Here is a 27,221-nt window from a genome sequence, read left to right on the forward strand (position 1 = left end):
CCAGGAAGATGTGGCTCAATCCCAGGTCTCCTACAGTTTGGAAGATCCCTGGCTTTCCTTCACCCCCTTCAGGAGGGGGAGTCGGACTAATTTACAAGGCTGGGTCTGCTTTAGGCAGCTGGAATAGGGTGTGGGGGTTTGGAGGACAGGGTGGTGGCCTAGATCGGAGGTCCTGAGTGTACCTCAGGCTTGCTGGTTAGAGGAGCCAAATCTTGAGGCTGTCTCCAGACCTCATCTGAACTGGTAAACAGGGCCTGATGCTCCTGGAGCTGTCTGACTCTAGGCCATCCCTTGGTTAGGTTAAACTAGACTTGGGGTTGATGGAGGGAGGGTGGAAGAATGCTAGTCCTGAGGGGTTTATCAAGGTGTTTGTCTGTAGCCATCCTGCAGGACTCGGGAGACAGAGATTTCTTCTTTCTTGCAACTCCGTTTTAAAATGATCTGATTGTCATTGTAAGGGCTTAAATTTTAAGAGAATGGGCATTTATAGAGCTGAGGGGTCTAGAAATCTGCAATATGCGGGGCAAAGTAGTACAAATAGCAGAGGACCTGTCTCATTCATTCATCCCTTCATCAAAGCAGAGTGGTCCTAAACTTCAATGTGTCTAAGAATCATCTGGAGGGCTTGGTAAAAATTTGGGTTTCCTACCCTCTGAGATTCTAATTCAGTTGGTTGAGCTTGATACTAAAAAGCTAAATTTTTAGGAAGCATTCCAGATGTTGGAGTTCAATACAACATTGGTTAATTATTAGTTTCTGGGGTCAGAAGCCTGGGTTAAGGTCAATCTTGGTTTTGCCACTTATCCACTACATGCTCTTGGGTAAGTTATTTACTGTCTCTTAATGTTACTTATTGTATTATTGTTCTTATTATTATATACATACCTATTCAAAGCCAAGCATTATTTTAGGCACCAAGAATACCATTATCAAAAGCAAAATAATAGCCCTGGCCAGTGTGGCTCAGTTGGTTGGAGCACTGTCCTGTGCACCAAAAGTGGCTGGTTTGATTCCTTGTCAGGGCACATACCTCGGTTGCAGGTTCGATCTCCAGTGGGTACGTATGTGGGAGGCAACCCCTCTACGATGTTTCTCATATCGATGTTTCTCTCTGTCCCTTCTAAGATCAATTTTTTAAAAAGTTATTATTATTATTTTTTAAAATAGCCCACTCTAGTGGTAAACTTAGGCTTTCCATCTGCTGCCACCGTAGGCTGTTTGTTCCTTTGCAGAGCTGGCAACTTTGTATTCAAAGCTCGGCTCCGACCTCCCCTCTTCTAAAGCCTTTTCACAGGGTCTAAAAGAGGACCCCTAGTCTACTCTATCACATTATTTTCTTCATAGCACTTATCACTATCTGAAATTACCACACATATTGGTTTACTCATTTATTATCAGTTTCCCTCCACCAGAGTGACAGGTCCACGGGCACCTTGTTTGTATTGTTCTCTGCTCTGCTGCCAGCACCTAAAACAGGATGGGGCACAGAGTAGACAACCACTACTTACTGGATAAATAAATGGATGAAAAGTCTAGCTAGGAGGCAGATATGTAAACAATTACCTATAAAACAATGAACTAGGTGTGAAGGGCTTTGGGAGCTGTATTCTAAGTTGTACCACATGGGAAATTCCAGCCTATATCACTTTGGGACAGGGCAACAAAATCTCCCACTTCTCTGAAAATCTGTAGGATGTAGAGCTTTTTGAGGCAAGGATGACCTGGCTGGAACTCTCTAGGCCTCATCTCAGGAGGCAGTGCAGAAAAGCCTTTGTATTTTGTTCCCATCTGCCAACCCAACTTTACAGTAGAGGTTGCTTGGAAGTAGGAAACTTGAACATATGGAAAATGCCTTTTATAATCAGTTAATAGATCTCTTAAGATCCCCTCAGCGCTGAGATATCTCAGGACTGGTCTGGATCTGTTAGAATTATAGAGTGGAGAAGACTCTCAGTGACTGCTCTGGGCAGGCCTCTGGGGAGAAAGGTAATCTACTTTTCTCCGTATCCTCAAGACAAGATACACTGTGCACAAGTATGAAAGAATCTTCCTTCTACCCCCAACATGTATGATTTTATGTGTGATTAAAATACTAATATGGCCTTTATGGATAAAAACTAATTTTCACAAATCCTCTTTCCTGTGCCTGTAAGTTCCATTAAATATTCCAGAAGTGGGAGGAGTTGATAACCTAATAGCTTAGGCTTCACAGGGATGGATCATTCTTTGATTTCAAATGGTGTCATTGCCTTTTGAATGAACTATGACCAAAGTATAACTCTTGGATTAAACATAGGAACTCAGTAGACTAGCTCTAAAGTTGCTCTGTCCAATAGGCTAGCCACTAGTTACATGGGGTTACTTAAATTTAAATGAATAAAAATTAAAGTTCCTTAGTCACACTAGCAACATTTCAAATGCTCAATAGCCACAATTGTCTAGTAGCTACCATATTGGACAGCACAGAGACATTTTCATCATTACAGAAAATTCTATTGGGCAATGTTGTTAAGCACTGATGATTTCAGCCCAATGTGTAGACAGTGTTCTGCCTGTGGAAAGGACAATATGGTAGACTCTGTCTTCAGTGCCTGGGAGGGAGCAAGACTGACGGGTTCACTTTATGAGACTCCCAAAGAGCTAGGAGGGAAGGAAGTCAGACAAAGGAGCCTACAAAGTTGTTCCACTCCATCAGAGGATGCAAGGACAGCTATGTCAGGATAAAGGGATATGGGTTCATTGAAGATATTTGCTGCTTTACTAGGACTTAGAGCAGAGACTTGATACTATAGACATTTGACTTTGTACTGTTGGCAATTTGATTTCTCTTAAAAATTTCCTCTTGAAAATAATAACCATTTAATCTGTTAGAAAAGAAGGTAAAAGAAAAAACATTTCTTTTTCTGTACTCAAATTAACACTTCTGACACCAAATATGTGGGTGTTTTTACATCAAGCATTTTTCCAATTCTTGGAGGACACCAACTGGGTGTCCAACTCAATTTTGACACTAACTGCCCTGAGTTAGTGCAGACTCCACAGGTTAAGGGCTCAGTCCCATAAGACTGTCTCCTACCCCAACTTTAGATACCAATCTCAAGTCCAGGTTGTTACCTATACTTCTGACAACCAACTATAAATTGGAGGTTCCTACTACCCCATTCTCAGGTTCAATAGTTTTCTAAAATGATTCATAAAACCCAGGTAAAAATTACTTACTAGATTGCTGGTTTATTATTAGAGAATACAACTCAGGAACAGTCATATGGAAGAGATGCCTAGGGTGAGGTATGGAGGAAGGGGCACAGAGCTTCCACACCTTCTCAGGGTGTGTAACCCTCTCAGCATAGTGAGCCCCTTGTTTAGTTTTTTTTTTTTTTTTTAATGGAGGCTACAATATATATAGGCATGATTGATTAAATCTTTGGCCATTGGTAAATGAATTCAATTTCCTGCTGGGGTGTTGAACTGAAAATTCCAACCCTCTAATCATGTGGTTGGTTCCCCTGGCAAAAGCCCCTAATGGGGCTTTCCAAAAGTCACTTTATTAACATAAACTCAAGTGTGGTTGTGTGGGAGAGAAGAAACTTCCCTCTATTCTCTTAACTTCTTCCAGCTGGTCTAATAATCAAATAGACATGAGACAGATTAATAAGAGGAAAAATGACCAAATTTAATTACACATGTAGATATGGGAACCCCATACACATGAGGTATGTATGACATTCTGAGCTAAGAATGAGGCAAAGCACCTTGGGGCTTCAGAGACAGGAAGGTCATTCATTCTCAAGAGAATAAGAAGAGTGGATGTTCAGTAATTAGAACTTTCCCTCGAGCTATGGATAGGTCATAAAAAGTTATTTCTGATGATGACTCTTATTATGGGCAAAGGCCTTAATTTAAATTCTTTAAGGAAGAGGTAAAGATTATTGTGAACCCTCATCCTCTTGATTGCCTTCAGCTCAAAATAATTCACATGCCAAAGTGGCACATCTTGAAGAGGCCTGTTCTGAACTCCTTCAGCTGAAAGGGGCTTGTTATGAATACAAAAGATGCCCCTTTCACCTGTGTTCCTCTGGAGCTATTTCAAGAAGTGAGGACAAAACCAAATATTATAACAAAATATTGCTCTTATTTTAGGAAATTACAAGGGATTGAGGAACTCTGTGCCAGGAACCAGGGATGAAGACCAAACATGTTTCTTATTATATCACAATAAAATGTATCATATAAGGAAAGGGGGTCTTGGGCACACTGTGGCCAAAGTTTAAAAGGAGGAGCTGTTACATGCAATAGTAGAGAGAAGCAAAAGGAGGGATCAGGAGAAGACAGTGAAAATACAAGGGGAAAGAATTGGAAAAGATACAAGAGACTCTTCTTTCCCATGCAGAGATTTAAAAAAAATTTTTTTTTAGAAGAGCCCCTTTCTTTGGAGGATTTGTATTTCTTTTGATAAGGAATGCCATTTTTTACTGTAGAGACACACTGTAAAATCATGGCCTTTGCTTATAAGGGGACTCTCTTGCTCCTTCACTTTCCCATTGTTTTTTAATATTAGGTGTTGAAGAGTAGCAGAATATCCCACCCCAAAATATGCCACTTCAGCATAAGGATTATTTTGAATTGAAGGCAATTGAGAAGAAGCAGGATACAAGAAAAGCTCTCTGTTCTCCTCTATTTGCCTAAAAGCAGGGCATCAGTTTGTAAAGGTGTCTCCTCTCCCCTCTCTACCAGTTAGAACTCTAGATCCTTTTCAGCCCAGAGAAAGCACCAGAGGAATCCATCCTACAAATTTTACTAACTAAACCTTACTTTTCATTAGTTCTCTTATAGATTTACTCACAATTTGCTGTTCTAGAAATGCAAAGTCCTTTTCCTTTGTCTTTCTTTTCCCTAAAAATTCATTGCTTTTTTTGTTAAGGTGCTCTATGAGCCCAAGTTCTAACCACCCTTTAGAGTTACTCATAACTGAGTGTTCTCATGTATATGTGCAATGCACATTAATAAACTTTTTTTCTCTTGTTAAGTTGTCTTTTGTCAGTCTAATTTACAGGGCAATGAACCTAAGATGGGTAGAGAGAAAGCAGTTTTTCCCCTTGTTAAAAGATAGACTGAGGCATATTAAAAATTTTAAGTTTATTTGAGTGAAAATTGATTCCAGTCAGGCAGCATCCAACCTAGCAGACAGAAAGGAGCTCTGGGGACCTGTACAAAATAAAGGACTTTTTTAGCCAGAAGGGAGTGGTAACAAGGAATTTATATCAGGCAAAAAAAGGAAAAAAAAGAAAAAAAAAAGTGGGTTGTTTATTACAAGCTTACTTTCCTTTAAGGGAGGGCAGGGGTCCTTTGGCAGATTACCTAATTAGTGCTGATCAGATGATTCCTGATTGACAGGTTTAAAGTTCCATTTCTGGGAGAGCTGAAACTGTAATTAAGTTAAATCTGTTTGGTGATGTAGGATTTAGCACAAGCAACTCCATTTTGGGCATGTTATCTTGTTTATAACACTGTCCAACAGCATTTTACTAATAAAACTCCTAAGGTCTATTCTGACTTGAGCTTCAACTTACAAACTTGATTTGCCCTTTGAGAGTCACCTGAGTTGCAGTTGTTCCAGTGCCATCTTTTGCATGCCCAAAATATTGGGGCTCTGTGGTTTGGCCAACTTTTATTTATTTATTTATTTTTAATTTATTGACTTGAGAGAGAGGGAGAGGGAGAGAGAGAGAGAAACACATCAATTTGTTGTCCCAGTTATTCACGCATTCATTGGTTGCTTCTTGTATGTGCCCTGACTGGGATTGAACCAGCAAACCTAGCATATCAGGATGATGCTCTGACCAATCAAGTTACCCAGCCAGGGCTCCTTGGCCAACTTTTAATTATTCAGAGAAACAAGAGAAGCAGACATAGTTACCAAGATTAATAATAATAACAGCAAATATTTACTGTACATTCACTGTGTTTTCAGTACTATGCTAGATGTTTAATGCTTAACATCTAATTTACTCATCACATTATAATGACCTAGGTATTGTTATTTCCATTTTATAGAAAAGGAAAATGAGGCTGTTAGGCTAACGTGTCCTAGATTAGATCACTACTGAACAGCAGAATCAAGGCTCAAATTCAGGAGTGTCTGACCCTAGAGGCTGCACTCTTATCCACTACAGTGGACATGAATTTTTACATATATTACTATTCTAATTTAAACAATTGAAATTATTTAAATTATCAAAACACTAGTATTAGTAATTTTCTATTGATAGGTTAATCAAAAATGTTTCAATGACTATAGAATCACAATGAAACATTTGCTTGCTGATTTAAGTAGTCCACAAAAGCTTTTAGTTCATTCTATTGGTGTTTGGCTTTGCAGGTCTCAGAAAAGGATGCATTCTGTAGGCGAATTTGATGTTTTTCATCTCTTCTTTCCCCTTTTGGGATTTCCTGTGGAGATGCTAATAATAATAGTTAATATGGATCAAAGTCACACAAAACATAGGGGAGAAAAAGCTGGAAGTAGCCTGGCTGATGGAATAGAACCTACCTGAGGATTCTACTCTTGAATGATTAAAAAGCATCAGCCAGGCCTTTAAAGTTTGAGGTAATACTGGTGAGGAAGCTATCCTCCTACTTGCTGGTGAGGCAGGGAGAAAGGTTCAACTTGTTAGAGAAACTTATGCTTTTTGCCTCCTCCCCGGAAACATCAGAGAGTTTAAGCTGAGCTTCAATTCATACAGCAGTGTGTACCCAGCTAGGAGTGGCTCAGTGGTTGAGCGTGGACCCAGGATCCAGAAGATCCAGGTTCGATTCCCTGTTGGGGCACATGCCTGGGTTGCAGCTTGATCCCCAGTCTGGGGCGTGCAGGAGGCAGCCCATCAATGACTCTCATCATTGATGTTTCTCTCTCTCTCTCCCTCTTCCTTCCTCTCTCTGAAATCAATAAAGATATATTAAAAAAATTCATACAGAAGTGCAAATCTCTGTGGGTGTAAAATATATCTCCTTAAATAGATTGTAAAGCTTTCTGAGGACATGGATTATTTTTCTTCTTTCTAGAACCTAAGCAAGGCTTTGCCCACCACTGACAGTACATTAGTTGATGCTTATAGGTTTTCCGGTCTAAACACAAATAAAAAAAGAAAATGAAGGAACGTTGCCATTCACTTGTTATAGTTATTTTGCCTGAGTGCCTAGGATAGCTCAAAGTTATTAATAAGCTGAAAAATTACCTGCTTATGTGCTACTTGCAGCTGAAAGGTGAGATGAACTGTCTGGAAGGTCAAATTCATGCAAAATCAAACGGGCAGCGGAAGCCAGAAATTAAAGTGAACCTTATTTTGTAAAAAAAGGCAAAACGCTAAATATAGTTAATCCCTCTTGTTAAAATATAAAACCTCAAACCTTCAGTTTCCTCTGCAAAATGCGCTGGAGTGGGTAGGGGCTGAATCAGGCAATGCTCTTGCGAGCCTTTCAGCTCTAACATCCTGGGATATTTTACCGGGTTCAAGACGCCAGCTTGGGAGAAGGCTGCTAAGCTTCGTTTACTTTATGCACTTTAATCAACTGTTTTTCTCCCACCCCCCACCTCGCCTCATTCTCCCCTCCTCTCCCTTCATTCTTTCCCATCACCCGCTCTTTTACGACTGTGATTCCCCAGGAGGGTCCCTACAACTTAGACAATGTGGGACCCGAGGAGGTGCCCGATAAATGTTTCCTTAGGGAATACCTGCGGGCTTAGGTTCTACCGCGCGCACTCATAAGCACCCCCAGGGCCAGATCTCGAGCCCAGTTCAGGCCTCTGGAGAGGTCAAGCTCACTGTCTCCTGCTCGCCGCACCTCCCTCCCCCAATAACCGCTTCCAAACTGGTGTCCGAGCAGTGATCCGCCTCAGTGGTTTTCACTGCTGGTGAACTAACCTGACTTGCTCTAACGATCTGGGAAAGGCATATGCAGCACAGCCCTTAACAGAGTCAGGTCCGAGCTGGTACTGAACCTGGGGAGCGCCAGACATTGACTCGAAACAGAACCAGTTAATCTTGGAGACTCCGGTGGACCAAGGAGAGCCGGAACCCTGGTATAACTACGCGGTCCGCGTAAAACCTCTCGCCTACTTCCTTCCACAGTATCTTGTTGCCAAAGCAACTGCGAGCGTCACTAACGTGACTGAAGAACTAGGACGACCTGAGTACACGTCGCCCGCCCAGACAAGAAATCCTTTGCGCAGGCGCATTCGCTTTTATTGACTGTAGTTCTCATTTGTCGACGTATTCTGCGTCTGCGCATTGGTCGTTTCGCGCTTTGGCCCGCCTCTACGCCTGCGCAAATTGGCCAATCGGGGAGGGAGGAGCTGGGTTACGGCGGTGCGCACGCGCGAACTCTACATCCGGTGTGGTGGCCGCGTCCAGTTCGACTCTGCGGAGTGCAGGCCGGCGTAACGATCTTGTAGCCATGTCTGCCTCGGTGGTGTCGGTCATTTCTCGGTTCTTAGAAGAGTACTTGAGCACCACTCCTCAGCGTCTGAAGTTGCTGGACGCGTACCTCCTGTACATACTGCTGACCGGGGCGCTGCAGTTCGGTTATTGTCTCCTCGTGGGGACCTTCCCCTTCAACTCGTTCCTCTCGGGCTTCATCTCCTGTGTGGGGAGCTTCATCCTAGCGGGTAATGAATGATTCTATAAGTAATCGCAGTAATAATGTGTTACTTTGGTGCGCTGCTTTTATTTTCACCGTACTCTTTTTTTTTTATATCAGACCACCGCCTCGTGAAGTTATGAGAGAAGCCTGCATTACCCACTTTTTGTAAATTGGGAAACTGAGGCTCAGAGAGGTTGTCACATACTAAATACCAAACAACCGCCTAGTAGCTGGAATTAAATCTGTAAAGAAACTATCTACATGCTGCTGCTCAGCCTGGTGATCCACTTTATTTTGGTCCAGGGAAAACTCGATTCCAGTTTTCACTTAACTTTAATACCCTCTTAAAGTTGGTAGAGTTTTAAAATAGAAGCGTCTCTCTCGCCTTGGCCTAATCATTACCGACCTCAGGTGAAATGTTTCAATGAACAGTGTGAGAAATATAAGCATGGGAGCTTTGCTTGTTGAATCATCCTTTACTTGACTGGTGTTTAGCTGCTCCTACTTATTTCTTGTGGATAAGGATGTTATTTCACTATCCTGAACTCGGTTTTTATTCACATAGTCCTATTTTATTTATTTATTTAAACCAAGGAGTCATCCTTGACTTTTTTAAAAAAAGATTCTTTAATTGACTTTTACAGAGAGGAAGTAGGGGAGAGAGAGAGAGAGAAACATCGATTGGCGAGCCCACAACCTGGGCATGTGCTCTGACCAGGAATAGAACTAGCAGCCTTTCAGTGCATAGAATGATGTCTGACCAGCTGAGCCACACTGGTCAGGCCATGTAGTTCTATTTTAGCTTTATTATTCTTTCTGATTCCCAGTGTTTGATACCTTGTAGATTGCCAAATTTAATGAGAGTTGACTGTTCCCATAAATTTTTGCCAAAAACCTGACCTTCGATAGGCATTCAATGAATACTGAGTCCAGCCTTAGGTTAGGGAGTGTTAGCTAGGCCATTTTATAGGTGGCCACCACACAGACCTTGCCAGTCACTGGTCTTTAAAAACATGCCCCCCCCCCCCCCCAGCAGCATCATTGTCAGGCCATCTTATTTTGAATCTAATCACATTGGTATTATGGTAAAGGCTTTGGGGATATGTCAAGTATATGTCCCCTGTCCTCAACTAGTTTACAATCTAGTTGGGGCACAGACAAAATAGAGCATTAAAATGGTCTGGAGACTTCATTTTACAGTAGAGAAGAGACTTCATTACAGCTTTAAGTATGGATCTGTAGAAAGCTTTTTACGTATTCAGATTGCTAGTTCAGACTCAGATGAACTCTACCTCCTTTCTTTTTCAGAACTTAAAATAAGCCTAATGACTTACGCACTAGCCTGGTCTGGAGTTGCAGAGTTAGCCTGGGTTTTTTTTTTTTAAAATATATCTTTATTGATATCAGAGAGAGGAAAGGAGAGGGAGAGAGAGATAGAAATATCAATGATGAGAGAGTCATTGATCGAGCCTGCAACCCAGGCATGTGCCCTGACCGGGAATCGAACCCCAATTGCCTGGATCCCAGGTCGACGTGCAACCGCTGAGCCACGCCTGGGAGGCGAGTTAGCTTGTTGATCAGGTGGACATTTCATTATCTTTGAATTTTGCCTTAGATGACCAAGACCCTGTTCTCTGTGGCAGTGTTTTGGCCTTCAGGAGTTGATGTGGTGCACCAAGTACCTTACCCTCTTTGCTTAAGACTCTCCCTTCCCTTCCCCCAAATACTGTTCATGACTAAGAATTTTTACTAGCCAGACAGAAGAAGGAATCTTGAGAAGCTCTGGTGAATTTTGTTCGATGATTTTGTTCTTCATTTCTGAAAAGGGTAGGAATATGGTAGGGCCTAAAAGCGGATTTAAAAAAATAAGACCTCTCCATGCTGAAATCACACTGGTTTCATAAGCTTCTAGGGTTAAAATGACTCCTCAGCAAACCATGGAAGCCTGTGGTTTGCTGAAGAGTGGGTGTGCATTAGAGTTGTAGATTATTAGTGTGCTAAAACCAGAAGATTAAAAAAAAATATGGTTGTCTGTGTTTTTTATTTTTTTAAATTTATTTATTTAATCCTCGCCCAAGGGTATTTTTTCTATTGCTTTTTAGAGAGAGTAAAAGGGAGGGAGTAAAGGGGCGGGGGGGAGGGGGGAGAAACATCTATTGGTTGCCTTCCTCATGTGCCCTAACCAGGGCCAGTATTGAACCTGTAACCCAGGTACATGCCCTTGAGTACCCTTGACCAGGAATCGAACCTGCAACCCTTCGATGAGTGGGCTGATGCTCTAACCACTGAGCAACACAAGCCAGGGCAAAACCAGATTTTTTGATCAGATAACTTTTCCTTATGCCAAGTTCTGTATTTGAGACTGTTATGGTTAAAAGAATTGGCAGATTCCCTTCTCCCCAGTGAGAAGGGAGTGGCTTGTCATTGAAGAGAATGCCTAGTGAAAGGGCACTTCAGTAGTGGAGTCAATTTGGGGGGACCAGGATTTCCAAAGCTGTTGGATAACAGGTCATTGGGCCAGAGAAATGAAAGCTCTAGGGAAAAAAAGAATTCATGACAATTCATAGTTCCACAGAAGGGTATCATTTATATTTCTTTTGATAGTATCGACCTTAATCCTACTTGCTCTGTCATTTATTAACCCAGGTCTTCCAACTGGAGACTAGTCTTAAGGAGACCTTTGTATTTGAAGTTTATCCTTTATTCTCATTGTTGGGAAAGGAAGCCTCGTACCTATTTATGGTGCTGGTGTTTCTAACTTCCCTGTGGTGTGTTTCCTGTTGGAAGAGAAGGGAGAAAGTCAGTTTGGCTAAGAAAGAGAATTGTAGGAGATTATGTTAATTGGTAGTACTGCATCCCAGACCAAAGAATTTGAATTTTATCCTGTAGGTAATAGAAAAGTATCTAAGGATTTTTTTTTTTTTTTAATTTGTGTAAGGGAGAGACTTAAAATTGTTGTTAGCATGTAGGATGAATTGGAGGGAAAAGTTCTTTAGCCTGGTTCCTTAATTCCTTTTTGGCAGTGTGTTCTCTTCTATTCCTTCTGCATCTGATTATTTAGCATATGTTCTTTGGAAATTGATCGGTGCATTTTAAACCAATATAGAATGCTACCACACTTAAGAAGACTGGTGTTATTTCGGCCCGATGAAAATAGTCTATTTTTTCTATTCCTTCATGCCTTGGAGACTTACCCATTGTTTCCAGAAAGAGCCAGAAATTTTCAAGAAAATTGCCGTTGAGAAATCTTTTTGGGGGATCAACAATATGCAGTATAGTAGGCTTTAAAAGGACCTCAGAGGTAGAATATTTTTTCTTCACTACAGATTTCAAACATCCTCAGCAGTTCACTTTTTGTCTTGTAGTTCGATACCTTAAGAGGAGGACATCTGCCCCTTTTCCAGACTAACATTCCATTGTTGGCAGCCCTTCTAGTTTCCTTTTTTACCTAACTAAAATTCCTCTTTCTGCTCATTTAAAGTGCTATGCAGGAGGGATAAGTGGAAAACATTAAGACTGTCCTTTAAATCTTTGACCTTGAAGTATATATATGTGTGTGTGTATAATATATAAAAATATATATATATATATATATATATATATATATATATATATATGTTTTTTAATCCTCACCCGAGGATATTTTTTCCATTGCTTTTCAGAGACAGTGCAAGGGGGAGAGAGAGAGAAACATCGATATGAGAGAGACACATCAATTGGTTGCCTCCTGCACACGCCCTGACTGGGACCAAGCCTGCAACCGAGGTATGTGCCCCTGGCCGGAATCGAACCCAGGACCTTTCAGTCTGAAGGCTGGCACTGTAACCACTGTGCCAGACTGGCTAGGTCTTGAAATAATTTTTAAAGTCATTTCACAACTTTGATCTAGTCTGTTCTCTAATCTATATGAAACAATTTTGGATTAAAAAAATAGTTTTGTTTTCCCTAGTTTACAAATTCAAAAGAAGTTTGATTTGAAAGGCAAGGAGGCCTATTCCAGAATGTTTTCTGGGAGTGGTTGGGCTGTGTGACCAGGGTAGAGGGGCGTATTTTAGGGCATTATCCATCAGCTTTATGGGCCCTTGTATTATCTCTCATAACTACTCTCCAAGAGATTGGAAGTTTGCCAACCTTGTGCCTGAGAGTCCTCTAAATCTATTTTATATCTATTGCTACCTCTTTATCCTCAGTTGACTCAGGCTCTTAAATAGACTGCTGTAAGCTTCCTTACTGATCTCCCAGCCTCCGGTACCTCTCCCTCCAGCCCGTCTTCCACTATGTTTGCAGGCTTATTTCACTTTCAAGTCTGATTGTGCCACTCCCTACCTAAAATTTGTCTATGGTTCCCAAGGAAAAATTATAAATTTTTTCCATGGTGTGTAGGCTCTTTCATGATGTGATCCTGTTCATATCTCCAGCTTTATCTCTTGCCTCTGCCCCCTGTACTTTATTCTCCAGTGTTACTGAGTTACTTGTTCTTCCCTGAACATCTCAAGCTATTTTACCTTTGCTTGACTGCCTGGAAAATTCCTGCACTTCTTAGACATCTCAGCTCAAGAGCTGCTTCGCTTTGGAACCGTTCCCTGACTCTCCCACCACTCCCCTGTATTCCCATTTCAGTGTGTATGTGTGTGTGTGTGTGTATGGCACTTTTATACTGTGCTGTATTTGTTTGCATGTCTGTCTTCTCTCTGGAAGGTGAGCCCCTTGAGGGTAGGGGCTGTCATTTGCATCCTCAGTGCTTAACACTGTATATGGTAAATTGTGAGCATGCCCATAAGAATTTAAGGAATACTGAGCAATTATGTGCCAGGTTCTCTTCCAAGGTACTGAGGGTTCAACTGTGAAACAGCTGATCTCTATTCTATTCTCACAATGTTTATAATATGGTGGGAGGTACAAGTAAATATGGATATAGTGCTGTGATGGAGAAGTATTGGTGAGAACAGGAATACAAATGGGCATTCAGCCCTGCCCAGTGGTTTTATAATACTCCCCTGATATGTTTGCTTTTCTAAAATATGCTTTATAACTTTTCTTTCCACTCTCTTTCATTTCCTCTATTCCTATATTTTCAGTTGATGATCTTGCTTTATTTTTTTCACTAAAAAAGTAGATAGGAATCCTTTCATCTTTCCACCAAGGAATCAGGAGTTCACCTGCACTCGGATCCTTGCTCTTTTGCTTACTTCCTATAATGGTGGATGAAGTGTCCCTTTTCTATCAAAGGCCAACTCCTTCACTTGTGCAGAGAATTCAGTCCTCTTGCTCACTCAGGGACTCAGCTTCTGTAATCATCTTTCTATTCTGCATTATTAATTTCTCTTCTCTACTTTATCCTTTCATCATACAAACATGCTCTAATAGTATTCAATTACAATTGTCTTTATTTGATCCCAGATACCGTATCCTGCTGCTATCATTTCTTTTTTTTTTCTTCTCCATCATCACAGAATTCCTAGAAAGAGTAGTCTAGTTGCTGTTTATGCTTTCTCATTTTCCATTTATTCCTTACCCCACTCTTGGTGGTGGTCTTTCTTCACCACTAAGTGAAACTACTCTTGCCAGATCTAATGGCCATCTACCTCAACTTACCTGAATACTCAGTAGCATTTAACGTAGTTGGCTGCTTGCTTCTGTGTGGAGTACTTTCTTCTTGAAAATTTTACTAAACTACACTTACCTTGTTCTTTCTCACCTCATTGGTTTTTCCTTCCTACTGTTTTTACTAGGTTCTTATCTGTTGGAGGGCATGGTTCTTGATACCTTCTCTGTATTTTGTTTTATAGGTGAATTTAAATAATATCTGTATAGCTACCACATTTATATTTTTAGTTCTGACCTGTTCCCTGAATTCCAAATTAGTAAATCCAGCTGCCTGCTTGACATCTTCACTAGATGTCTGATATGCAACTCCAGGTTGAACCTTCCTGCCCAGCCACCTCCCTCAGTATGGCCTGTTATACCAAGAACATGTCAAGATTGTTCTGCTGCATGGAATGCTCTGCCCCTAGATCCTGCCTTTAAAATTTTGGTCTTAAATAGCATCGTCTTAGGAGGTTTGTGACCACTAAATAAAAAATAGCTTCCCAGTCACTCTCTTGTTATCTTGTTTTATTTTCTTCATAGCACATATCTCTATGTGACATTTTCTTGTTTGTTTACTTATGTATTATATGTTTCTCTCCATTGGAGTGTAAGTTCCTTGGGAGCCAGATGCTTGTCTGTCTTGTTCTGTGCCACATTTCCAGCACCTGGGACATCGCATGACATATAATAGATGCTCAGTTAGTATTTTGCTGAAGGGATAAACATATAAGGGGTAGATTAAATTAGAACTGCTTAAATGGAGCAGTCTGCCTCGGGAGGTTGTAAATTTCCAACTCTCGAAGTGCTCAGGGAGAGACTGAAGGATCACTTGTGGAGGAGCATTTTGAACAGGTGTTCTTTGCCTTTTGTTTACCCCAATTCATCTGAGGGATATGACATTCCTATCAGGAGACTCTGGAAGGTTTGTGATTATTCAACTGGGATGGCTTATCAGATTCTGGAATGGTGAGTATACTTTGGAAAAATTCCTAGGTGATTCATGTAGCCTCCCCCCAGCATGCCCACCCCTACAGCCTCTTGGGCATTTTATGCACTAAATGGAGTGTTGGTCTTTATGACCTCCAGGGTTCTTTGCATTTCAGCAGGACAACATGCTTATGTTGTCATTGTAATAATTTGGGTTACTGTGATCATGATAATGATAACACATCGATTTGTTTTCTTCCCCACCTTCATGGGGAGCTTCTCTTTTCTTTCGCCCCCTCATTTTTCCCGAAACACTACCCTTGTCCTCCACCCCAGTAGCCACTATTAATAGTTTCTCCTAGAGTCCAACTAAAACAAATGAGAAAATAATTCTCTCTTTCTCTCCCTCCCTCCCCCATATACACACATATATATATTTAAAGAAATGGGGAATGGAATACTTTTTTGGCTTTTTTTCATGTAATATGTCTTAGGTATCTTTACTGCCAACCTATAGAGATTTAAATCATTCTTTTGAATGGTTGCATGGGATTTCACTGCATGTATATAGTGTAATTTATTTAAATAATCCTCTTAAGGACATTTTAACTTTTTCATTTTTTTTCAACTTTACTAATATGCTGTTAGAATGTCATTGTTCTATAAGAGAAATTCCTTAGTCAAAAGGTAAAAATATTTTACATATTAATAGATATTGCCAGTTGTCTGAAATGCATGAAACAATCTGTACTCCATCCACAGCAGCATTTTAATTGGTTGTCCTTGCTTCTGTCATCTGTCATTGTCCTGCATATTTTGAAGGGTCCAGGTGCTTGAAAAGATCAGTGGTGCTTCCACACTGTTTACATGTTTAAGCATAATGAAAGCTCTGTTACCATGGTGATGGATTGTGGAGAAGTAGTCTGGTAGTTTTCTGACCTTTTGGGTTAGATCTCTGTTCATTTCCTTTCCTTGGTTAGTAAGGGGATGGATGCTAGCCTGAAGCAAATTTTGGTTTTCTTAAGCAGTGTAATCATTTATCATAGGCATAAAGGTATTTTGGGAAAGTATGTTCCTGGAGCTCCCTTTTCATGTCAAATGGTGACTGTGGCTAAAAATGTATCAGGCTGGAATCTTCAAGGGTGTAGAATGTGGCAGTGGAGAGTTCTCTGTCAAGTTAATGAGCTTAGTTAGGTCTTTTGCCTTTTTTGAGATGAGCAGCTGCTCGAACTTTGAGATCAAAGATTTTCTACAATTATGAGTTCCTCGCAGATAAGCATCTTATATTTATAATCTCTGCTATACAATACAGTTTTATAAGTTTTTGTCATTCAACCCAGCCCCTTTTTTACTGCCTCTTTCCAATCTATGTATAACTTAATTAGAAGATAAGAAAGTTCTAAAGATTTTTTGGTTTTATATGTATATATATTTTCTGAGTAAGCCTTTAGTTTTTAGCCTAACTTTGAGAGGTTATATTTTTTTCCTTTAACAGGTAAGAGCATAAAACTTAAGTGTACACTTGATAAGTTTGTAAATTCACATATTTAACCACCACCCAGATCAAGCTATAGAACATTACTAGCACTCTAGAGGCCTCTACCTTCTACCTTTCCAGTTGCCCCTACCATGAAAGATGAAAGACAGTATCCTGGCTTATATTGCCATAGGTTGGTTTTGCCTCATTTTAAGCTTTATATAAATGGAATCATACAGCATGTATTTTTTATGCCTGGATGGTGTTGCTCAACATTATATTTGTGGAATTTATTCATGTCATGGTTTTTTTGTTTTGTTTTGTTTGCTGATTCTTCCCTCCCCTTCCCAGTTTTGTGACATACATCACTGTATAAGTTTAAGGCATACAGCATGATGGTTTTATTTACATACACTGTGAAAGGATTACCACAATAGGTTCAATTAACATTTATCTTCTCTCATAGATACAATAGAAAGAAAGAAAGAAAGGAAAAAATTTCTCCTTGTGATTAGAACTTATAGGATTTACTTGCTTAACAACTTTCCTATATATCATGTAGCAGTGTTAGCTATAATCATAATTACATCCCTAGTACTTATTTAGTTTATAACTGGAAGTTTGTACCTTTTTACCACCTTCCTCCAGTTCCCCCTTCCTCCTTCATTGCTAAATAGTGTTTTGTTATGTGCATATGCCATAATTTATCCATTTTACTGTTGATAGACATTTAGACTGTTTGCAGTTTGGGGTTGTCATGGGTATCATTTCTGTACATGCCTTTGATGCATTTATGAATCATTTCTGTTAGAATGGAACTGTTGGGTCATAGGGTATGTGTGTGTTCATTAGCAGTCATTTGTTTTATACTTCTAGATAATAATTTTTGTGTTTTGCTTCTTGTACAGTTTGTCTGAGAATACAGATCAACCCACAGAACAAAGCGGATTTCCAAGGCATCTCCCCAGAGCGTGCCTTTGCTGATTTTCTCTTTGCCAGCACCATCCTGCACCTTGTTGTCATGAACTTCGTTGGCTGAATCATTCCTGTTTGCTTAATTGAGGAGTGGGAGACTAGAAGAATGTAAGTGGTAATCATAGCCTTTGTCCCATCTTTTTTTAAAAAATATATCTTTATTGATTTCAGAGAGAGGGAGGGAGAGGGAGAGAGATAGAAACATCAATGATGAGAGTCATTAATTGGCTGCCTCCTGCACGTCCCCAACTGGGGATCAAGCCTGCAACCTGGGCATGTGCTCTGATTAGGAATTGAACTGTGATCTCCTGGATCTTAGGTTGGTGCTCAACCACTGAGCCATGCCTGGCTGGGCCCATCATATTGATTTTAGAAATGGAAATTGGATGGGACTGGTTTTGATCATGGTTGGCAAGGTTCCCATGTTGCTGATAAGACCTTTGCAGAAATTTTCATCAGTCTGCAAAGTATGCATTAATATCATCATGATTCATCAGTGCTTTTGCTCTTGGTCATTGCCTTCTCTTCTCACTGTTCTGCAAATCATTAAGATAACAAAATGAGAGTTTGCCTGTAGCTAATACATAAATTTCTGCACCAATAACTCCATGAAAATAACTCAGAGATCTTGGAAGAGACAATAATTGTAGGTTTTGCTTTTAGATTTGCTCTGAAATTTTTGATTTTGATCTTAGATGACTTTAAAAAATATGTTTTTATTGATTTTTAGAGAGAGGGAGGGAGAGAGAGGTATATACCATTGATCAGCTGCCTCCTGCACACCCCCTACTGGAGGGGCAATAACCCGGGCATGTGCCCTGACCAGGAATTGAACCAGTGACCTTTTGGTGCATGGGTCGACACTCAACCACTGAGCCACACTGGCTGGGCTGATCTTAGATGACTTTAAATCTGGACCATTGTCCCCATAGTACCTAGTATAGTGCTTACGCCTGACAGATATCCATTATATGCTGAATGGAAGACTTGCCATTTGCTAATATATGTGCTAAAGTAGAAGTAAAAGGGGAAATTGGATTAGCTTGGGAGAACACATTAGAATAAAGGGTGTGATGCTATTTGTTTTATTTGCTATTTTCCCTTTTTTAACAGTAGAGCTCTTTTTTTCTAAACCAACTCTTCTATAGGTTCTCCATATATAAAACAGCATTGGAACTGGAACTGTTTTCATTGACAAGTTGAAAAGCCCTCTTTGCTTGGACTCTCCTTTATGTGTGCTATCCCCTCTTCTCCATCCCTCCCTTACAAGCAGAATCCGAAAGCTCTGCTTGGATGTACATGGTTGCTTCCCACACACTTTATATATAAGAAAACAGAGATCCTGAATAATCCATTGGCATTCCCTAGCCACATAGCTAAGTGGTTGCCTTAGTCCAGTGGTGCTGTTGGTCTCATGTTCTTCCAGTACTCCACGTAGCTTATTGATGAAGGAATGTACTCTCTTCTTTGCCTTTTCACTACAAAATTTAGTGTTGTAGTGTTTACTGGGTGGTAACAGAAAAGAGAACCTTAGGAAATGTTATCCTGTTTGGGGAAAGAATATCCCAGGACCAACTTCTTTCTGTCACTACTTAAAAAGCTATCATTTTTGTACCAATCAGAAATCCAACACAAGAGTTAGAGCAACCATGTACTAAGTGAATGCAATAATGCGACAATGACTATACTTCAGTTTTTGGCATGAATTAATTAGTTATTTACATTACATAGATCCTTTTCATTATTGATATTGCCTCAAAAACAGTTCTGTTAGTTCAGGTAAGGTTTCATTTTTGATAGTGGTAAGGTCGCAGAGGTTATTTCAGTGAAGAAGTTTTAGAATCACTTCTTTCTATTCTAATACAGTTTAACTCTTTGGAGACTTGATCAGGACTTGAGTTGTCCTTCCCCCTTCCCCTTTTTCTATGTGCCAGTCAATGCCTTATTACTGGAAATAAAAAGAAAGTAAAATATGGCTCTTACCTTATAGGCAAACACAGCAGTTAAATACAGTATAGTTCAAGCCACACTAAAAATGTGAACAGAGTACTGTGGGAGTCCAGAGAAAGGAGCCACTCACTGTGCAGAGGCAGTAGACAAGGTATCTGACCAATGAGGACTCTTTGAGTACAGCTAAAAGTTGACCCATCAACCTTGACCTTATGCCTGCAATCATCATGAGTAACTCTTGGGCTCCCTGATAGGAACTTTGCTGGAAAGGTCATAAGTCTTCTGATTGCCTTACTCTAGATTTCTCAAGTTATTTTTTCTAGATAAGTCATGTGTGTGCTTAATAAAAGGACAGCACAAACATTTCAAGGATGCTCTCTGGGCTCAGGGAGATACCAGATCATGGAGAATTATTTCCTAGGGCTGTCATGATTGGAGGAGGACCCTGCTGCAGAGAGCTTAGTATTTCAAAATTATGACAAAAACAGAGACAAAAAAAGCAGGCTCAGCAGAAATTGCATAATGCAGACTGTTGTAACAACCTAGAGCCACCTGTTCAGTTGGGAATTATGGGCCCAAGGTACAGCAAAATCTTCCAATCCCAGATTGCAGTGTTAAATCATTTCATAGAGAGTACGTTCTCCCTGGGGGACTGCCCGGGGTTTTTCATAGAGATCCTTTATTTGACATATACTTTACTGTCCTGTTCTCAATATTTAACGTACATCATTTGCCCTTTTTATGTGCTTCTAACTCAGTTCTATGTGCAATGTGACAGCACTCTGAAAATAGTTTTCCAAGTGAGTTCTCGATATTTATACCAACTCAGGAGGTAGAACAAAACAGACTGGACATTCTTCCATACTTGCCAAGTACATTGAGAGTTGGGTATAAAAGGAATAAACTTCTATAGTGTACTGCTCTTGCATGAATTTGGGGGTAACATTTAAAACCAGCAGCTACTCTGAAAAAGGCAGATCAAAAGAAAATGGTATTGAGTTAAATAAATTTATTCCAGGGGAAGTATGGAAGATAACATTAACAGACAGTGAGAGCTCACTCTGGCCAGCCTTTAAGTGCTTTCTGTTCTGTCTTATTTTCAAAACTACCTTATGAGGACAGGCTTGCTAATTCTATTTACAGATGAGAAACAGAGGTTTGGAAAGCCTTGCTGGAAATCTTGTAACTAATAAGTCTGATAATCAATCTCACCTCAAAAAATTTTTATATCCCATTTTTGCTTAAGGTTGTTTACTATAAAGTATTTGACAATTGCAGAATTAAAGAAGTGTATTTAAAAAGTTACCACAGTTATTTTATCACTATCCTCCCTCTCATTGCTTTCCTTTCTTTGTTTTTATTATGACAGTAAAAAAAATTCAGAGCCCGGCCGGGCATGGCTCAACGGTTGAGCATCAACCTAGGATCCAGGCGATCAAGGTTCGATTCCTGGTCAGGGCACATGCCCGGTTGCAGGCTCAATCAATGACTCTCATCATTGATGTTTCTATCTCTCTCTCTCTCCCTCTCCTTTCCTCTCTCTGAAATCAATAAAAATATATTAAAAAAAAAAAAATACAGAAAAGTACAGGGACTAAAACAGACACCCAGGTATCCACCACCTGGAATTAATAGATTTCGAACAAATTATAAACATTGTTGATTCAGCTGAAGTTCCCTTTGAATTCCTCTCCAGTCCCATTTCCTTCCCTCTGCCGTAAGACTAGAAGTTCGTGGCAATTTTCATCAGCCAAGACTCGTAAACCTAAGATCTATTAAACACAATCTTTACTTTAATTTTGTGATCTCCTGAAAACATGTCTAAAGATGGCATTTTAAGAAACCCTGTGGTAAAAGCTGCTTAGTTGGCAGCACTGCTTAAAGATGACTGTTGCCCAGCTGGGCGTGGCTCAGCGGTTGAGTGTCGACCTAGGATCCAGGCGATCAGCGTTCGATTCACTGTCAGGGCACATGCCCGGGTTGCGGGCTCGATCCCCAGTAGGGGGCATGCAGGAGGCAGCCAATCAATGACTCTTTCATGATTGATGGTTCTCTCTCTCTCTCTCTCTCCCTTTCCCTTCCTCTCTCTGAAATCAATAAAGATATATTTAAAAAAATAAATAAAAAAAAAAAAGATGACTATTCCAGTGGTCAAGAATAGATTAAATATTTTTTAGATTATCATAAAAATGTAAATGCAAAAGTGAAAAATGCTCCTAGTGAGCTTCTGAGTTGGGAGAATTCATGCACATTTAAAATGATGATCAATGTTTGGTACTTAGATGGCAGTAAATCTTTTTTAAATGAATGCATGACACAAGCTGAGTAGATTAGAATATTTAAAACTTTACTTAACTGCCCTGGCAGGTGTGGTTCAGTGGTTAGAGCGGCGGCCAGAGGGTCGTAGGTTCGATTCCCAGTCAAGGGCACTTACCTGGGTTGCAGGTTTAATCCCCAGTCCTTGTCCTGGCCAATGCAGGAGGCATCCAGTCGATGTGTGTGTCTTTTTCTCTCCCCCTCCGTCCTTTCCATTCTCTCTAAAAAGCAATAGAAAAAATATCCTTGCATGAGGATTAAAGAAAAGAAATAAAAATTTACATACTTAAAAAAAAAAAAATGTATCTTTATTGATTTCAGAGAGAGTAAGGGAGAGGGAGAGAGGGAGATAGATAGAAACATCAGTGATGAGAGAGTCGTTGATCGGCTGCCTCCTGCACGCCCCTGACTGGGGATCGAGCCCGCAGCCTGGGCATGTGCCCTTTCTGGGAATCGAACCTCAATCTCCTGGATCATAGGTCGATGCTCAGTCGCTGAGCCACTCTCGGCTGGGCTTACATACTTTCTGTAATTATTTTCTGTCTTGTTTGTTCGTACCTCTGTGCAATTCTTTAAAATAGTATATGGCAGACTATCTTAGGTGTTCCAAAGGGAAATGAAGGAAAGAGAGACTTAGCTACCATTGGGTGATGGTTTGGGAAGGAAAGTTCCTGGACTTGGGCCCTGGATCAGAGGGTAAAGTGAAAAGGGCACAGAGGGTCAAACTTGAGCTTGAAAGTGTGTCAGCCTGGTGGAAATTGTTTGGCTAATATTTGTGTTAAAAACTTGTTAGTGTTGCTTTGTTTTTATAATGGAGGCCATTCTACCACAAGTCTCTAAAAATTTATAGCGTTTAATCCTGGATGGAACAAGGGGGCTGTAGGACTGTGCAGAATATAACTCTGACAAGCATTACTATTTACAAATGTGCAATTACTGTTGGCTTTTCAAATTCATCAGTGAAGTATAGTAATCTAGAGAATTATCTCAGGAAAGGAATCTAAATATTATTCTTTAGGTTCTGCCGCCACCTAGTGGATTGTACATTTCATCTGCTGAGAGAAGATACTGCAAAGCCTAAGAGAAGTTGAGTTTGGGGGAAGAAGCCCCTGATATCTTTGTGATAAAACCTATTTTTTTCAGTCACAGGAGGGCAGCAGAGGTCCAAGTGGGCTTAGATACTGGGTGGGGGTTGCTTTACATTCTAGCCAGAAGTGGGCAGTGTTGAGTTAGGCACAAGGGCATGGAGCCTTTAAGTGGCCCAAGGCTTTTGTCACTCAGGAAAGACCGTGTGCAGGTTTTCTTTCTTTTTCTTGTCAGTTCAAGAGCTTCCTTTTGGTTTGTTCTAGACTTGTTTTTGCTCTCAACATAACCCCCCCACTGGTAATAATCTTTACTTTTTTGGGGGGGGGGGCTGTTTTTAAAATTTCATTTATACTTTGACATTTCACTTTATAGTGAATTAGGTTCAGCCACCAAAAGGGGAACTAGTCTAAATGTGTAGAACATATTTTGAGCTAAACACATCATAATCTTTCTTCAACTCATCTTTTCCTCAGAGGGGGAGATTAATTCTTTACCTGCTATTCTTAAAACCTTGAATGTGCTTATTGTATTTACTAAAAAACACTAATTGATGACTCTCTAATTGGTAATTGAGCTCTCTTTTGTATTTGGTCCATTTAAAGCTACCAGAGACAGAGAGGCAGAGAGAATATCAAGATTTGTGTTTATGAAGTTTATTGCTGCCCTAACTCCCTGCCTTATTTGCTCCATTTTTGTAGCTTGATGATTCCTACTCCAAGTTCTCTTCAGCCCCAGGTTGCATAGGAGCCTCTTCTGGAGCTCTTGGGGTCCACTGTGCATGCCTCTAATGCTGCACTTGTCACATTGTTAGAAGCTATTGATTCCCTTCCCTGTCTCTCCCATTGAGGGTTGGGACCTCAGAACTTAGCACAGGCTAACAGTCACAATGCATGTTTTTTGAATGTGTGATGAATAAATCATTTTTAACTGCAAAAAAAGGCTATATAAAATAGTTGTGTCACTAGTCATGTGGATGCTGAGACATGTGGAAAGTGCTGTGGAGGAAAGAAGCTAAGGCAAAAATAAACATGAGACTAAAAGTCGGAAGACCTGCAGTGTGAAATGAACAAGTAAACTTGTCCCTCAGTCCCAGTTTCCCTCTCTGCACAGTTGAGATTGGACCGGATGTTCATCAGTTTCTTGCAGCTGTTCAAGCCTTTGATTACTGGAATTCATGAGAGTTCCCATTGTGTTTGAGGAGGATGGGCTATTTGTGTGGATCCTTAGTTGGGCTTTGCCCCCCTTTCAATTGTTGGCTTTTATCCATATTATCAGAGTCCCGTCATCTATTCATAGGAAAGTTAAAGTGTGATGATCTGTATAACAAAATGCACAATGTTTATATAAGGCCTTTTATAAAATTAAATAATATTTGTAAAATGTATTATAGTTATCACCAGTCTTTCAGGACTCATATCCATTGCACATACTCTTTTACACACATAACCCATGTGATCCTCATGGTCTACCCTCTGATGGAGGTAGACAAATAGTCTTCCTGTTTACACATGAGGTAATTAAGCCATGGTGAAATTTAAGTTGACTTGTTTAGGCCCAGGGACTAATAAGTGACTGAGTGGGAACTTAACAGACATTGTGACTCAAAAATTTTATTTTTCTTCTCTATTATGTTCAGAGATTTTTGGATGATAAATATATACGTCTTCTTAGAAGGTTTTTGTTAAAAATATTAAACTTGTTTTTTTTAAATAGAAAAAACTGGAGAGGTTGATAAGAAAAGATGAAGTCAGGCTATCTAAAATGTTTCTGCAAAGTTGGTCATCTTTAATATGATCCAGAAGAAATGCAAGAGAACTGACTTTACCCAAAGAGAGTGACCCCGGACTTTCTGCAATGTGGAAATGTTCTGAGTCTGCGTCACCTGGTACCGTGACCACCAGTCACATGTGGTTATTGAACATTTGAAATGGAGCTAAGTGACTAAGGAATGGAATTTTGAATTCTATTTAATTTTAACTAAGTTTAAATAGTCACCTGTGGCTAGTGGCCATGGTGTTGGACAGAACAACTCTGGACAAATCTGTCAAACTCCAGGTTACAGTTTTCCTCATCTATAAAATGAGAGGATTAGATTAGCTGACCTCTAAAGTTCCTTTCAGTTTTAGAAATATACAGCCTGTGCCTTCTGAAATTGTAACAACTGAAATTGAACTCTGAACCTAGTATTTCTGCAGAATGGTCTTTGAGTCACATTTTGTCTACTTTCAGTTTTAATTGGGTGACCGGGATCCAGGATGAGATGGATTGGAAGGAAAATCAGTATTTGAGCATATCTGCTCAGTGCTGTGTCTGAATAGAGATGATACTGGAGAAGAATACAGATTCCAAATAGAAATAACCCTGTCTGGCATTATCTTTTGTATCTATACAGAGAATTATTATTTTTAACAGTTCTTTGTGTTGTGCCTTGCTTTCTTTTAAGATGATTAGAATAGAGTGACCAAATGGTGCTGTTTTTTCTGTGAGAGGGAAATAGACTGAAGAAGTCATGCTAACTTTTTTCAGTAGGTGTCTTCCATTTTGCATGTCTTCATATCAGAGGAGGAAATTTTATAGTTTCCTGAAATATGTATCTCTTGGTTAGCAGTGGAAACCATTCTTCTGAGCTGTTGAGTAGTCCAATTTTACTGAGCTAACATTTCAAAGACTCCTCGAACCTATGCTTTTAGAATACTGTCTGGTAAATATACTTTTGCTTTAAAAGAAGGGAACAGATCTTTGTAAATATAATTTTCTGAAAACCGCTATGAAAGAGACTTACTCTTGTGAGTAATTTTTGCCTTCTAGATGGACCAGCTCCAATGTCTCATATTTAAATGTTTTGATACCATAGAATCTCAAAACGACTTTTGTATTAAACTAGGATTTCTTTTATAATTGTAAAAGTATCAAAGCTCTTCACTGAAATGGCCCTCTCTCACCTCGGCCATTAGAACTGATGTCATATTAACTCATGGTCTGTTGCTTTAAGAAATCTGATTCAGTGAAAAGGTGAGTATTAATAGGTCTGTTTGTTCTTGTTTGGCATTGTGGATACTTTTTGTTCCCTATTTTTGTTCTTTTGCAATTCCACTGATGTAGGAATGTTCTGCAATTATGTAGCATTTCTCTAAATACCATTGTTAGTGAAATAAAAGCACTCTGGCTAGAAGTCTAAGATCTTTCTTTTAAGCTCTGATGCTGGAATCTCCAGATCAGAACTAACACACAAAATAAGGTGGTGCCCTTTTACCTACTGGGGTAGCCCAGCTCTTCTGCAAGGTAGTTTTTCCCAACCTTTTTCCGGCCATGACACACATAGAAGATTACAGTATTTTTATGTCTCACTGCAGGAAAATCAGCTGCTTTGGCTAGAAACTTTGGAGCCCCTAGGGCAAAGGGTTACTTTCTGACTACCCATATTGGAGCACAGCTCTCCATGTTTGTGAGGCAGGGCTCCACCTCACAACTACCAGATCCCAGTCTCATCTGACTCTAGTAGCAGTGTAGACACTTCTCAGAGTTATTATGCACATTCTTCCCCAAAATAAAACTTATCTGTAAATGAAAAAATTATTTCTTCTGTATTTCGTTTGTTAAATCTGAGATTGGGAATTTTTTTCTACTTTCTCTCGAATTTTTTCTTCATCTTCCCCAAAACTGGAATATAGTGCTTTATAAGCTTTCTAGATCCAGAGAAGCTCTAGGCTAAATTTCTACCTCCTCACCTCTAAGAGTTGAGCCTGAGAGGTCAGAGGTACTTAACGTAAAGGTGTGCAGCTAATTAATCATAGAGCTGGAGTCAGAACCCATGTCTACCAATTCCTAGTCAGCTTTGCCTTGGTGTGCTTGGAATTCGGATTTGAACATTAATTTTTATTGATTTTTCTATAAAATGTTTGGTGAAAAACACTTGGTTCTAGCCTGGCTATATTGCCCATGATTTGGGGCACGGTCTGTAGTATCATAAGACATTTTTAAAAACCTTGGATGTTTCCTCTTACCTTTCCACTTATTTCTTTTAGGTTCACGTTTTGATTCCCCCTGGAGAAGGGCTCTTGAGATGGCAGCTTGTTGGACACATGGATTTTCTTCAGATTTATACTACTGCTGGCTCTGATTTGGTGTGCTGGTGGAGAGCCAGACAAGTTCCCTTGCTTCTGTGTCAAAACAACTTTGTACTGAGCATTTATTTACGTGACCTCTTCTCCCTTCCATTGTGTAACCTTTTTGCCTTCCAAATTAAACTCCATGCCACTCC

The 27,221-nt window shown here is 39.9% G+C and overlaps 1 protein-coding gene across 1 annotated transcript; it reads left to right on the forward strand.

The window, feature by feature from the left end:
• The first annotated feature begins 5,129 nt into the window (after positions 1 to 5,129).
• On the forward strand, positions 5,130 to 27,221 carry DAD1 (defender against cell death 1). The gene is made up of 3 exons (XM_081136737.1): positions 5,130 to 8,665; positions 17,542 to 17,716; positions 26,986 to 27,221. Exons 1-2 carry the CDS (start codon positions 8,455 to 8,457, stop codon positions 17,670 to 17,672), a joined length of 342 nt encoding a protein of 113 aa, XP_080992863.1. The 5' UTR covers positions 5,130 to 8,454; the 3' UTR covers positions 17,673 to 17,716; positions 26,986 to 27,221.

The sequence above is a fragment of the Miniopterus schreibersii genome, assembly GCF_964146895.1.
Source record: "Miniopterus schreibersii genome assembly, chromosome: 1".
Lineage (NCBI taxonomy): Eukaryota > Metazoa > Chordata > Mammalia > Chiroptera > Miniopteridae > Miniopterus > Miniopterus schreibersii.

What these genes read in the sequence shown, in the direction of transcription:
- DAD1 (XM_081136737.1), top strand. Translation starts at nt 8,455, where the DNA reads ATGTCTGCCTCGGTGGTGTCGGTCATTTCTCGGTTCTTAGAAGAGTAC. An exon ending in GGGGAGCTTCATCCTAGCGG is followed by an intron (nt 8,666 to 17,541) that starts GTAATGAATGAT and finishes CTTCTTGTACAG; the next exon opens with TTTGTCTGAGAATACAGATC.